We start from the raw sequence: 14077 nt of genomic DNA, 5'->3' as shown, positions 1-14077 counted from the left end.
TGAAACTCCAGTACTTTGGCCACCTCATGCAAAGAGCTGACTCATTGGAAAAGACTCTGATGCTGGGAGGGATTGGGGGCAGGAGGAGAAGGGGACAGCAGAGGATGAGATGGCTGGATGGCATCACCGACTCAATGGATGTGAGTTTGAGTGAACTCCAGGAGTTGGTGATGGACAGGGAGGCCTGGCATGCTGGGATTCATGCGGTTGCAAAGAGTCAGACATGACTGAGCAACTGAACTGAACTGATTGTATACTTAAACTTTTCCCCAAAGTTAAACCTTTTATTAACTGTTCTCACCACATCCACAAAATAATGATTATAGTACAAAGGGCAAGAGGAAACTTTGGGAAGTGATGGATATGTTTATGTCCTTGATGATGCTAATAATTTCACGGGCATGTCCTTATCTCCAAATTCATCAAGTTTCACACATAGGTACAGTTTTTTGGTGGTGACTATACCTTAAGGTGGCTTAAAGAATAGTAACAGAGCCAGATTTAAGAAGTAAGAGAGGACATAAAGACGATGTTGATTAAAAAAAAAAAAAAAAAAAAAACAGAGAGTGGGAAGAACATGTTAAAAAAACTCAGATAAAGTCAAATGCTCCAGAAAGAAGTAGGACTTCCTTTAAATCCCAGGACAAAATCAGAAAAAAAAAAATTTGTAAAACTCTTAGGTAAACACCACACTCAGCATGGCTAAAAAGCAACTTGGTTCCTTTACGAAAACTACAAATGGCTGAAGACGGTGTTTAGTTCAATGGGACTAAGACAGTATCCTCCACCACCTGCCTCCACATGAGTCTGCTATGGATTAATTATGATGTGTAGAGAATGCAGAATTTCCCACGTGCCCCAACACTGGAAAACTAACATTAAAAGAGGAAGGCTGGAATCATGAAGTGAATGCTGATGAAGGGAGATCTCATGAAGAGAGCCTGATAATCTCTAAAAGATGGAATATAATCAGCCACACCTTATTAGAAAGCAATTGAGAGCAGACTGAGTTACACCACAGTGGATGCCCACAGAGGCAGGATCTGGTGGTAAGTCAGCCTCAATCTCTCTCTGATGACCAGAAGTATGCATGCCACCCTTTGTCTAAGATATGGAAGACGGAAAAGAAAAGGTGGAAGGAATTGTGAAAGTTAGCAAGCATGACTTACATGGACTTCATCTGAGATGATGGTAGTATATGAATTTTCCCAAAATAAAATCACTAGATGACACTGGAATTCAATAGCTCAATTCATCTGCTTTCATCAGATTCCAGGAATTCAAGCAGATTGCCAGTTCCAAGAATTCAACCATAAATGCAAATTTTGAGAGAATGGACTTTGGAAGAGGAGTTTGTATTTCAATAGCCAGACTAGAAAAAGATTTATCATGTAAAGTCGGTTTAAGATATTTTGAGATACATTCTATACGAAGAGAATAGAGCAACAATAAAAAGAGTTATTTCAATCTGAGAAACAAGAAAAATGAGACTGGAAGGAGAGAAACTTGGAAAAAGATTTGGAAATGGAATCCCACTCTCATTTCAATCTTCACGATGCGTGCATGCTCAGTCATGTCCGACTCTTGCAACCCCATGGATTGTAGCTCACCAGGCTCCTCTGTCCATGAAATTTTCCATACAAGAATACTGGAGTGAGTTGACATTCCTACTCCAGGGGATATTCCTAACCCAAGAACTGAACCCACATCTTGGCAGGCAGATTCTTTACCACTGTGCCACCTGAGAAGCCCTCACTTCTTGATACCATTAAACTAATCTCTGTTATTTTAAAAGGACCTCCCATGGAGAATTCCCCAGGAGTTCAATAGTTAGAACTCCATGCTTTCACTGCTGAGGGTACAGACTTAATTCCTGGTCAAGGGACCTAAGATCCTGCAAGCCACAAAGCCAAATAAATAAATCGTTAAAAACACACACACACACACACACACACACACACACAAAAGCCTCTCCATGGTCTTTTAGAACAAGGGGATGAGATTTTTGAATGAAAGACATTTGGAGAGATAACAGGGACATGCTCAACAAACACATATCAATAACTAAGAATTGTTTTTTCAATTGAGGATGAGAGTTGGTAGATTTGAGTGATTCCAAGAGCAAGAAGTGACATCAATTATTTTCCAGGGCATAAACTAGGAATATTGGAAGTCTCTTAGAGAAGCCAGTGCTCTACCCATTGATAGGTAAATAAACTATTTATGGGATAAACTTTGGTATGGCTTATGCCAAATATGGGGTCTAAAAGTTTCTGAATTCTCAGGAAAGGAATACAGAATGACTGGAAATATGAACATATTCAAAGAATCTTGGGATCAAAAGGAACAGTCTGTATATTAAATAGATTTACTGACTAAAGATCATGGCCATTACAATAAGCATAATTAGAAGGGTCTCAAAATATGCATAAAGTATAAATAAATGCAGTCAGTCACTCTCAACAAACGTTGAGTAACAAACCAGCAGCCTGGTCAAGCTTTATCAAAGTGGGAGCATGTGAGGAATTTTCTGAGTGTGATCCATGTAATGGGCTAGATAACAAAACTGAGTACTAAAATAGGCAATGAAGTCATGTCTGAACATCTGAGTTCATTGTGTAGTTTTCAATCCTGCTACTGCTGTGCCAGTTAATTGTATCACATTCAGATGTGCACAGCGACATTTGGCATTCTTCTGATTTTTTACTATTTGTTAAACAACATTTATGTTATCACTGATGTGATACAATACTTATTTAAAACTTAAGTTTCATTAAAGGACAGAATGATAAGACATTGTTTTGTTTCCCCTCTCCAGGGATGTTCTTTGTGGAAAATTAGCTTGTGTTTGGCCACAAAATAGTACTTATAGAAGTGATGTTCGATCTGCCGTTTATTCATATTCTCAAGGACTTCTGTGCGTAACTACTGCGTCATCAGTGAGATCAGGTGGAAGAGACTATACCTATGTGGCTGATGGCACCGTGTGTGGAGCACAGATGGTAACAAACCATGTTCACTTGCATGTACCTGTGTTAGATTATGGAATTATCAGTTACTATATTCCACGATGACTATCCCAATCATACAGAAAGGATTTGAACCTGGCGCTGCCATTTATTTCCCGTATGATATGGAAAAGATTATTAAACCAAGCCTCGGTAATCAAATAACATTGGATTAATCTGTCATCAGTCCTCAGGGACAAGATGCATTTTTAAGCACAGGAGTCTACTGACAGTTGATTCTGTTTAGATCTTTGAATTCTGATGGTTTTAAATCATAAAATTCTAATTTTGTGTTTTTAATTTTTCCTGCTTCAGAAAAAACATAATTGAGCATTCATATTTTATCTGTATTGTCAAAATATAAGTGTGAGAAATTTGGAGGACCCAAACCAGAAGTCTGTACTGGCAGAGCACAGCTATAGCAATGTACGAGCTCATGTTGAGATGTACATGTAGTACTATTTATGTAGCTAAAAAACAAAGGGAGAAGAAAAATAGTTCAGAAGCTAAGGGAGTCAGTCTGAAATATGAATGCACACATTCCAGAAAATATAAGGCAGCAGTTGTAAATTAGTGTTTTATGTAAATGGCATTTAGTACTTATGTATTAAAAATAAAACAAAACCTTTTTTTAAAATTTTATTTTATTTTTAAACTTTACAATATTGTATTAGTTTTGCCAAATATCGAAATGAATCTGCCACAGGTATACATGTGTTCCCCATCCTGAACCCTCCTCCCTCCTCCCTCCCCATACCATCCCTCTGGGTCGTCCCAGTGCACCAGCCCCAAGCATCCAGTATCATGCATCGAACCTGGACTGGAGACTCGTTTCATACATAATATTATACATGTTTCAATGCCATTCTCCCAAATCTTCCCACCCTCTCCCTCTCCCACAGAGTCCATAAGACTGATCTATACATTAGTGTCTCTTTTGCTGTCTTGTACACAGGGTTATTGTTGCCATCTTTCTAAATTCCATATATATGCGTTAGTATACTGTATTGGTGTTTTTCTTTCTGGCTTACTTCACTCTGTATAATAGGCTCCAGTTTCATCCACCTCATTAGAACTGATTCAAATGTATTCTTGTTAATGGCTGAGTAATACTCCATTGTGTATATGTACCACAGCTTTCTTATCCATTCATCTGCTGATGGGCATCTAGGTTGCTTCCATGTCCTGGCTATTATAAACAGTGCTGTGATGAACATTGGGGTACCCGTGTCTCTTTCAATTCTGGTTTCCTCAGTGTGTATGCCCAGCAGTGGGATTGCTGGATCATAAGGCAGTTCTTAAAATGGTAAATCAAACAGCCGGTTTTTCTGTCTGCGTTGAGCAGTCCTATCCCCTTGGGAACTTGCTTCTTGTGGTCAGCACCTTCTAACATGGCTCCACTGCTCCCACTTCCTGATACTCACTCCCCATGTGATCCTCCTCGTCTGTGTGTGCACTGGATATACTGACTGCTTCTAAGAAAGAGAAGATGGTGAAAGTTATGGAGTGTCATTTATAAGATTCGTTTTAGAAAAGACAGTGACTTCTGTTTGGCATGCACTTTCTTTCTCTCACCTTCTCAGCTTGCTTGCTTTGCTAAAGCAATCTACATGGTGGAGAAACTCATACAGAAAAGCTTTTCATGATATCAATTTGTCAATTTTTCCTTTCATGGAACATGTGTTTTGTGTCAAGTCTAATAAGCCTAGTTATAACCCTGGGTCATGAAGATAGTCTCACAGACTTTTTTATTTCTAAAAATATGTAATATTGTGTTTAACATTTAAGTTTGTTCTACATTTGGTTTATTTTCAGTTAATTTACTTTAACCTGAGGTTTAGGTTGAGGTTCATTTTTTTGGACTTTTGTCAAAAAAATGAATTGAGGGTATTTTCGTGAGTCTGTTTTTGGATTGTCTAGATTGTTATATTAATCTGCAGGTCTATATATCTACCAATATCATGTTCTTTTGATTACTTTAGCAATTTCAGTTCAGTTCAATTCAGTTCAGTCGCTCAGTTATGTCCAACTCTTTGTGACCCCATGAATCGCAGCACACCAGGCCTCCCTGTTCATCACCAACTCCCGGAGTTCACCCAAACTCATGTCCATCGAGTCAGTGATGCCATCCAGCCATCTCATCCTCGATCGTCCCCTTCTCCTCCTGCCCCCAATCCCTCCCAGCATCAGAGTCTTTTCCAATGAGTCAACTCTTCGCATGAGGTAGCCAAAGTACTGGAGTTTCAGCTTTAGCATCATTCCTTCCAAAGAACTCCCAGGGCTGATCTCCTTTAGAATGGACTGGTTGGATCTCCTTGCAGTCCAAGGGACTCTCAAGAGTCTTCTCTAACACCACAGTTCAAAAGCATCAATTCTTCAGCACTCAGCTTTCTTCACAGTCCAACTCTCACATCCATACATGACCACAGGAAAAACCATAGCCTTGACTATGGGGCCATGTTAATCTTCTCTGTGTCATTCCAGTTTTAGTATATGTGCTGCTGAAGTGAACACTACAGTAAGTTTTGAAATCAAGAAGTGTGAGTCCTCCAATTCTGTTCTTTGTAAAGACCATTTCAGCTATATAGACTCTCTTGTGATTCCATGTGCATTTTATGATGGGTTTTTCTATTTATGAAAAAAATATCTGTCTTGAAATTTTGACAGATTGCATTGAATTTATAGATGTTTTGGATAGTATTGATATATTAATAATATTATGTCTTCCAGCCCATATACACAGGATAAATTTTATTTTTCTGTTTTAATTTTTTTTTTAATATTTCTTTCAGTTTTCAGTGTATGCTTCTTGGTTAATTTTAATTGTCTAATAATAGTGGATGCTATTCTTCTTGAATGGTATTCTTAATTTCCTTTTTAGAATGTCCATTGTTTAGAAATGTCTTTAGTTTTATATGTTAATATTTTATACTGCCAATTTACTGAATTGTTGATTAGTTCTAACAAACTTTTGTGTATGTGGAGTCTTTAGAGTTGACATACAAGATTATATCACCTGCAAAGAGATAATTTTGCTTGTTTATTTATAATGTGTGTGCTTTTCATATTTTCTTGCCTGATTGCTCTGGCTAGCACTTCCAATATTATATCCAAGAGAAAGAGTAAAAATGTACTGGTATACACAACATCATTTATTTATTGGCTATATGTTAATTTTCAGGAAATAATTGCAAAATGCTAAATTTCATTCTTCTTTTCAATGACTTCATCATGTGTTATGCTGATGTATTTTAAAAAGTCAAGAGAAATAAGTTAAGAGCTTAGCTTAAATAATAGAGAAAAGTAAATGAGGGGGAAAAAAAAAATGACTAATTTAACCCTTGATTAACCACTTCAACATAACTAGGGTTTTGCAATGCATATTAGGTTAAAATATTTCTCTTGATGGATTATTATAATTAGTATTATAACAAGGATTTATGATAATGTACCATCCAAAATAATAATTTATATTTTACACTAAAACTAAAATAATAAATTGTTTTCCAGTTTTTGAGCAGACAAATCATTAATATTAATCTAACCAATTATTCATAGCAGAACATTAACTCCCATAATGGTGATTCTCATTTCAGTTCCCAATTGTAAGTATCAAAACCAAAATCATGTGGCATCACTACATAAACTGTGTTAAGGCGAACACTCTCAGATTTTTTTTTTTAACTCTTACTATTGTTTGGATTTTTGTATTGGATTGACGGAATCTTTGTTCCAAAATCAGAGTGATGCATAATATAAAGTCTCAGTAAGTATGTCTTTTGTTCTTTTGTATACACATGATATAGTTAATTCCTTGTGTCAGATTTGTAAATAACTATGAAATATTTGCTTGTTTTGTTTTAGTATTGTATAAATAAAACCTGCAAAGAAGTTCCTTTAATGGGATATAATTGTAATGCCACTATAAAATGCAGAGGAAATGGGGTAAGCTACTTTTGTTTTTGTAATTCTAAATTTTATGTTATTTTTTGAGTAATTCAACGTAAAAAATCTATCCTGTTTGGGAGAAATGAAAATCTAAGTTGCTCTTTTATCCAGGCTTGCCTAGGAATAGCTAACTAATATAAAGAAAATCAGCTGATTACCAATCGATCAAAACACTATTTAGTGAACTGTACTATATGTGTACTGAATTTATTGTAAGCATTCAAAACTTATGAATTGGTAACACATTTAAATTAAAAAAAATAATTTTCTCATGCAAATAAATGCATATTTTGCTTATATTGTGGGCATATTTCTTCTTCCTCATACTCTTCATAATTAAAATTTAAAGCTATATAGTATTTTACAGAAGATATTCTTAAAGACATGATAGAGAATTTCTGAAGTTTTTATGAAGAGGCTTCTACTAGAAAGTATCTTTATGCAAAAAACATTTTTTTCTCAACTGTTTATCCATTTTAATCTGGCAATACAGATTTGTAGTTACTTTTGCATTTAATATTTACTTCTTAAAAATGTATAATTTGGGACCCTTGTTTCACTGCTTTCCAAAAAGATAATCAGTGTATAATTCGGTCAACATTATAGAAATGAAATTAAATTTATCAGTATTCAGTTTTGTAATATTCAGTGTTACAATTTACTTGGTTGCTTTTAGAAGATATAGAATGCTACTGCTTTGTCTTGAATTTTCTATGAAACTTTTCTGTAAACAAAAAGGATAGCTACATTTTCGTGTTTTGTCTTTTACTTTCATTGTTGTTCATTTTAATTGTTAGCATTGTTGGTCTGATCTTTTGCTCTTCTTTGTTCAATTCTCTGCTTTAAGCCTTCAGCCTCAATATTTTTTGTAAAATCTCAAACCAAACTTATAGTTTGCAGTTTATTGATACATTTTTAGCTGTAATTAACATACAATATCATATTAGTTTCAAATGTCAGTTCAGTTCAGTCACTCAGTTGTGTCCAACTCTTTGTGACCCCATGGACTGCAGCACACCAGACTTCCCTGTCTATCACCAACTCCTGGAGTTTACTCAAACTCATGTCCATTGAGTTGGTGATGCCATCCAACCATTGTATCGTCTGTCGTCCCCTTCTCCTCCTGCCTTCAATCTTTCCCAGCATCAGGGTCTTTTCAAATGAGTCAGTTCTTCACATCAGGTGTCCAGAGTATTAGAGTTTCAGCTTCAGCATCAGTCCTTCCAATGCATATTCTGGACTGATTTCCTTTAGAATGGACTGGTTGAATCTCCTTGCAGTCCAAGGGACTCTCAAGAGTCTTCTCCAACACCACAGTTTAAAAGCATCAATTCTTCTGCAATCAGTTTTCTTTTTAGTCCAACTCTTACATCCATATATGACTACTGGAAAAACCATAGCTTTGACTAGGTGGACCTTTGTCATAATTTGATACTTTATACATTATGAAATTAACATTCCAGTAAGACTAGGTTTATGTACATTCTATTTTATAGTAAAAAGTTTTATTTAAAAAATCCAAAATATAGCTACTTTGATGTTCCTAAGAGATTTGGTCTATTATGTTAATTTTTTTCTAAAATTTATATTATAGGGAATTTATCTATTTAGATTTTATATTCTAGATAAATGTTGTTTCTGACATGACATTGCTTATCTGTTTTAATCGGAGAGATAGGGTGCTGGAATACCACTTTAAAGTAGAGAGAAATATATCTTGTGCAGTATGCATTTAAAGTTCTAGCATATCAACAATGCAAAAATGTCTTTCCACATTAAAAAAAAATCATTGGCACAAAATTATTAAGTTTTAGTTCTGCTCTCCCAAAACTTTGTAAGCTCAGTTGGACTGTTCTATTTCCTTCAGTCCTGTCAAAGAGAAATGTGATGGTAGTTTAATTCCATTTTATTTGTGCTGAATGCTATGAGATTACTTTTCTTCATTTTCTGACATTAGAAGTATTACTGACAAGTGACTAAGGTATACGTTTTCATTTCGTTTTTTTCTGCTAAGAACTCCTTGGGTTAGAAAGATCCTCTGGAGAAGGAAATGGCAACCCACTCCAGTATTCTTACATAGGAAATCGCATGGACAGGGGAGCCTGGTGGGCTACAGTCATGGGGTTACAAAAAGTCAAACACGATTTACCAACTAAACACCTAACACTAGAAAGTCAAATTACATATCTAGTCTGAAATAGCAAGTCATTCTTCACTTAATAAAATTTAATAATATTTATTTGCTTATTGCTTCTGCTCTAGCTAACCATCTTTTTTCTTTCACTACATTAGTAAAAATGTAATGATGGTAACCTCTGCTGTTTATGTTAAATCAGGATAGGGGAAAATTTGGGGATTAGATTTGAAATATGAAATAAATGATATTTTAGTCTTAATTTCAAAATTTTACATTAAAATATTTATCACCAGAGCGTTGTGTGTGTATGTGTGTGCTCAGCTGTGTCCAACTCTGCAACTCCATGGACCATAGCTTGCAAGCCTCCTTTGTCTATGGAATTTTTTCAAGCCAGAATTCTGGAGTGGGTTGCCATTTCCTAATCCAAGGGATCTTCCCAAACCAAGGTTGAACCCACATCTCTTGTGTCTGCTGCATTGGCAGGCAGATTCTTTACCACTAAGGCCACCTGGGAAGTCGGGCTACACTAAATACCAAAAAAAAAAAAAGAGAGAGAGAGAGAGATTGATGTGTAAATTAGAAGAACACCTTTGGATTACAGTATTATAAATAAAACTCATTTTATTGAAATCAATTTTGATATGTAGGGAAAATAAATTTAAAATTTCAATAATCTTTCAGTTCAGTTCAGTCGCTCAGTCATGTCCAACTCTTTGTGACCCCATGAATCACAGCATGCCAGGCCTTCCTGTTCATCACCAACTCCCAGAGTTCACTCAAACTCATGTCCATCGAGTCGGTGATGCCATCCAGCCATCTTATCCTCTGTCATCCCCTTCTCCTCCTGCCCCCAATCCCTCCCAACATCAGGGTCTTTTCCAATGAGTCAACTCTTCGCATCAGGTGGCCAAAGTATTGGAGTTTCAGCTTTAGCATCATTCCTTCCAAAGAACACCCAGGGCTGATCTCCTTTAGAATGGACTGGTTGGATCTCCTTGCAGTTTAAGGGACTCTCAAGAGTCTTCTACAACACCACAGTTCGAAAGCATCAATGCTTCAGTGCTCAGCTTTCTTCACAGTCCAACTCTCACATCGATACATGACCACTGGAAAAACCATAGCCTTGACTAGATGGACCTTTGTTGGCAAAGTAATATTTCTGCTTTTGATTATGCTATCTAGGTTGGTCATAACTTTCCTTCCAGGGAGTAAGCGTCTTTTAATTTCATGGCTGCAATCACCATCTATAGTGATTTTGGAGCCCAAAAAAATTAAGTCTGACACTGTTTCCACTGTTTCCCCATCTATCTGCCATGAAGTGATGGAACCAGATGCCATGATCTTAGTTTTCTGAATGTTGAGCTTTAAGCCAACTTTTTCACTCTCCTCTTTCACTTTCATCAAGAGGCTTTCAGCCATATGGGTGGTGTCATCTGCATATCTGAGGTTACTGATATTTCTCCCAGCAATCTTGATTCCAGCTTGTGCTTCCTCCAGCCCAGCATTATCTATAAACCCCCCAAATTTGTCATTATCAGCATACATGGACAAAACACAATGTCTCCAATATAATGATAGGAAATAACCATAAATGTCTATTTCTTAAAATGTGCTAGCCCTATATTTATACCTTTAGGTATGGGAATAAATTCATAATTTTTCATTAGTGATGTTTGTTTGGCAAAAACCTGGGAATGAGTGTTTATATGTTTGTGGATGTGGGTATGTGTGTTTATCTGTGAATATATGTAAAACAGAAAGCGCTTAGCAGTGGAGAGGGACTTAATTAGTGGATGAAGGCCCTCTTTTGTGTGTTAGTTGTTCAGTCATTTCCGACTCTTTGCGGCCCCATGGAGTATCGTTGCCAGGCTCCTCTGTCCATGGAATTCTCCAGGCAGGAATATTAGAGTGGGTAGCCATTCCCTTCTCCAGAGGATCTTCCTGAACCAGGGATCAAACCTGGATCTCCTGCATTACAGGCAGATTCTTTACTGTCAAGCCCAAGGGAAGCACTATGTATCAATATATAGTCTTTAATAAACTTAGAAGACAAGCATTTTGCCTTCTTGCATTTCTTTTTCTTGGAGATGGTTTTGGTCAAAACCTCCTGTACAATGTTACAAACCTCGGTCCATAGTTGTGCAGCCATTCTGTCTACCAGATCTAGTCCCTTGAAACTATTCATCCCTTCCCCTGTAAAATCATAAGGGATTTGATTTAGGTCATTCCTGAATGGCCTAAAAGGAGAAAAGGAAAGATATATCCAAGTGAATGCAGAGTTCTAGAGAACAGCAAGGAGAGAAAGCCTTTTTAGGTGGAAAATGTAAAGAAATAGAAGAAAACAATAGAATGAGGAAGACTAGAGCTCTCTTCAAGAAAATTAGTGATACCAAGGGAACATTTCATGCAAGGATGAGCACAGTAAAGGACAGAAATGGCAAGGACCTGATAGAAGCAGAAGAGATTAAGAAGAGGTAGCAAGAATACACAGAAGAACTGTAGAAGAAAGTCTTAATGTCCCGGATAACCATGATGGTGTGGTCACTCATCTAGAGCCAGACATCCTGGAGTATGAAGTCAAGTGAGCCTTAGGAAGCATACCTATGAACAAAGCTAATGGAGGTGATGGAATTCCAGCTGAGCTATTTCAAATCCTAAAAGATGATACTGTTAAAGTGCTGCATTCAATATGCCAGCAAATTTGGGAAACTCAGTAGTGGCCACAGGACTGGAAAAGGTGAGTTTTCATTTCAGTCCCAAAGAAAGGTAATGCCAAAGAATGTTCAAATTACCATAAAATTGCACTCACTTCACATGCTAACAAGATTATGATCAAAATCCTTCAAGCTCGTCTTCAGAAGTACATGAACCGAGAACTTCCAGATGTACGAGTTGGATTTAGAAAAGGCAGAGGAACCAGAAGTAAAATTGCCAACATCCATTGGATCGTAGAAAAAGCAAGGAAATTCCAGAAAAAAACAAAAAACGAACAAACAAAAACATCTACTTCTGCTTCACTGACTATCTTAAACACTTTTTCTGTGTGGATCACAACAAACTGGAATATTCTTAAAGAGATAAGAATACCAGACCACCTTATCTGCCTCCTGAGAACCTGTATGCAGGTCAAGAAAGGCCAGTCAGAACTGGACATGAAGCAAAAGATTGGTTCCAAATTGGGAAAGGAGTATGTCAAAGATGTATATTGTCATCCTGCTTATTTAACTTATATGCAGAGCATATCCTGCAAAATGACGGACAGGATGACTCACAAGCTGGAATCAAGACTGCTGGGAGAACTATCAACAACCTCAGGTATGCAAATGATAGCACTTTAATGGCAGAAAGTAAAGAGGAACTGAAGAGACTCTTGATAAGGATGGAAGAGGAGAGTGAAAAAGCTGGCTTAAAACTCAGCATTCAAAAAATGAAGATCATGACATCTGGTCCCATCTGCTGCTAAGTCGCTTCAGTTGTGTCCAACTCTGTGCGACCCCACAGACGGCAGCCCACCAGGCTTCCCCGTCCCTGGGATTCTCCAGGCAAGAATACTGGAGTGGGTTGCCATTTCCTTCTCCAATCTGGTCCCATCACTTCATGGCAAATCAGTGGGGGAAAAGTAGAAACAGTGGCAGATTTCATTTTCTTGGACTGCACAATCACTGAGAATAGTGACTGCAACCACAAAATTAAAAGATGCTTCTTGGGAAAAAAATATGACACATCTAGATAGCATATTAAAAATCAGAGACATCACTTTGCCTACAAAAGTCCATATAGTCAAAGCTCTGGTTTTTCCAGTAGTCATGTATGGATGTGAGAGTTGACCATAAAGAAGGCTGAATCCCAAAGAATTGATGCCTTTGAACTGTGGTGCTGGAGAAGACTTTTGAGAGTCCCTTGGACAGCAAGGAGATCAAGCCAGTCAATCCTAAAGGAAATAAACCATGAACATTCATTGAAAGGACTGATGCTAAAGCTGAAGTTCCAATACTTTGGCCACCTGATGGGAAGAGCAGACTCATTGGAAGACCTGATGCTGGGATATATTGAGGGCAAGAGGAGAAGGGAGCAACAGGATGAGATGGTTGGATGGCATCACTGATTCAATGGACCTGAGTTTGAGCAAACTCAGGGAGATAATGAAGGACAGAGAAGCCTGTTGTGCTACAGTTCATGGGTGGTAAAGAGTTGGAAACAACTTAGCAACTGAACAACAACGAACTTAGAAGATCAGGGATTTTATTCTTTTGAAAGTAAGTATATATGACATACAGAGACTATCATGATTCATAGTAATTACACATTTTTCTGTTTCAGATATGTAATAATTTAGGCAATTGTCATTGCATTCCTGACTATACACCTCCAGATTGTGAATTACACATTGGTTCACCAGGAGGAAGTATTGATGATGGATATGATCATAAATCTTGTGAGTAGAAATTAAACTTTTAAATTCTAGAATGTTTTAAAAATAAAGCATCAAAATAGGATGCTTTATGAAATAAAGAAATACACTATTAACTAAAATCTTTCATGATCTCCCAAGTGACTAAAAGAATTACTTTGAATAGTGGCTTTCATTAAATTAATGTTAAATAACATTTGCAATGTGCTTTCCACAGAGACACCCAGTTTTAATCAACTCAGTTACTAAAATACAATATAGTACTCAAGTTTCAATAAACATCATGTGTGCTCAGTCGCCTCAATCATGTCTGTCTCTTTGTGAGCCTATGAACTGTGGCTCAGCAGGCTCCACTGTTCATGGGATTTTCCAAGCAAGAATAGTGGAGTGGATTGCCAGTTCCTCCTCCAGGGGGTCTTCCCAACCCAGGGATCGAACCCAACCCTGCATTGGCAGGCAGGTTCTTTACCACTAATGCCACCTGGGAAACCCTAATAAACATCATAGCATGAATTAAAAAATAAATATGGATGGGTGAACATCATGCAAATTATTTGCATTCCATGTTATTAA

At 37.0% G+C, this 14077-nt stretch overlaps 1 protein-coding gene across 1 annotated transcript in view; it reads left to right on the top strand.

The window, feature by feature from the left end:
* Positions 1-14077, top strand: part of LOC102267793 (disintegrin and metalloproteinase domain-containing protein 18) — a 108282-nt gene that overhangs the window by 81885 nt on the left and 12320 nt on the right. The window contains exons 16-18 of the mRNA XM_070364105.1: positions 2819-3002; positions 6873-6953; positions 13414-13528. Coding sequence (XP_070220206.1) covers positions 2819-3002; positions 6873-6953; positions 13414-13528 — 380 coding nt within the window. The remainder of the gene's footprint in view (positions 1-2818; positions 3003-6872; positions 6954-13413; positions 13529-14077) is intronic.

The sequence above is a fragment of the Bos mutus genome, chromosome 27 (genome assembly GCF_027580195.1).
Source record: "Bos mutus isolate GX-2022 chromosome 27, NWIPB_WYAK_1.1, whole genome shotgun sequence".
Classification (NCBI taxonomy): Eukaryota; Metazoa; Chordata; class Mammalia; order Artiodactyla; family Bovidae; genus Bos; species Bos mutus.
This window is presented reverse-complemented; position numbering and strand designations above follow the sequence as displayed.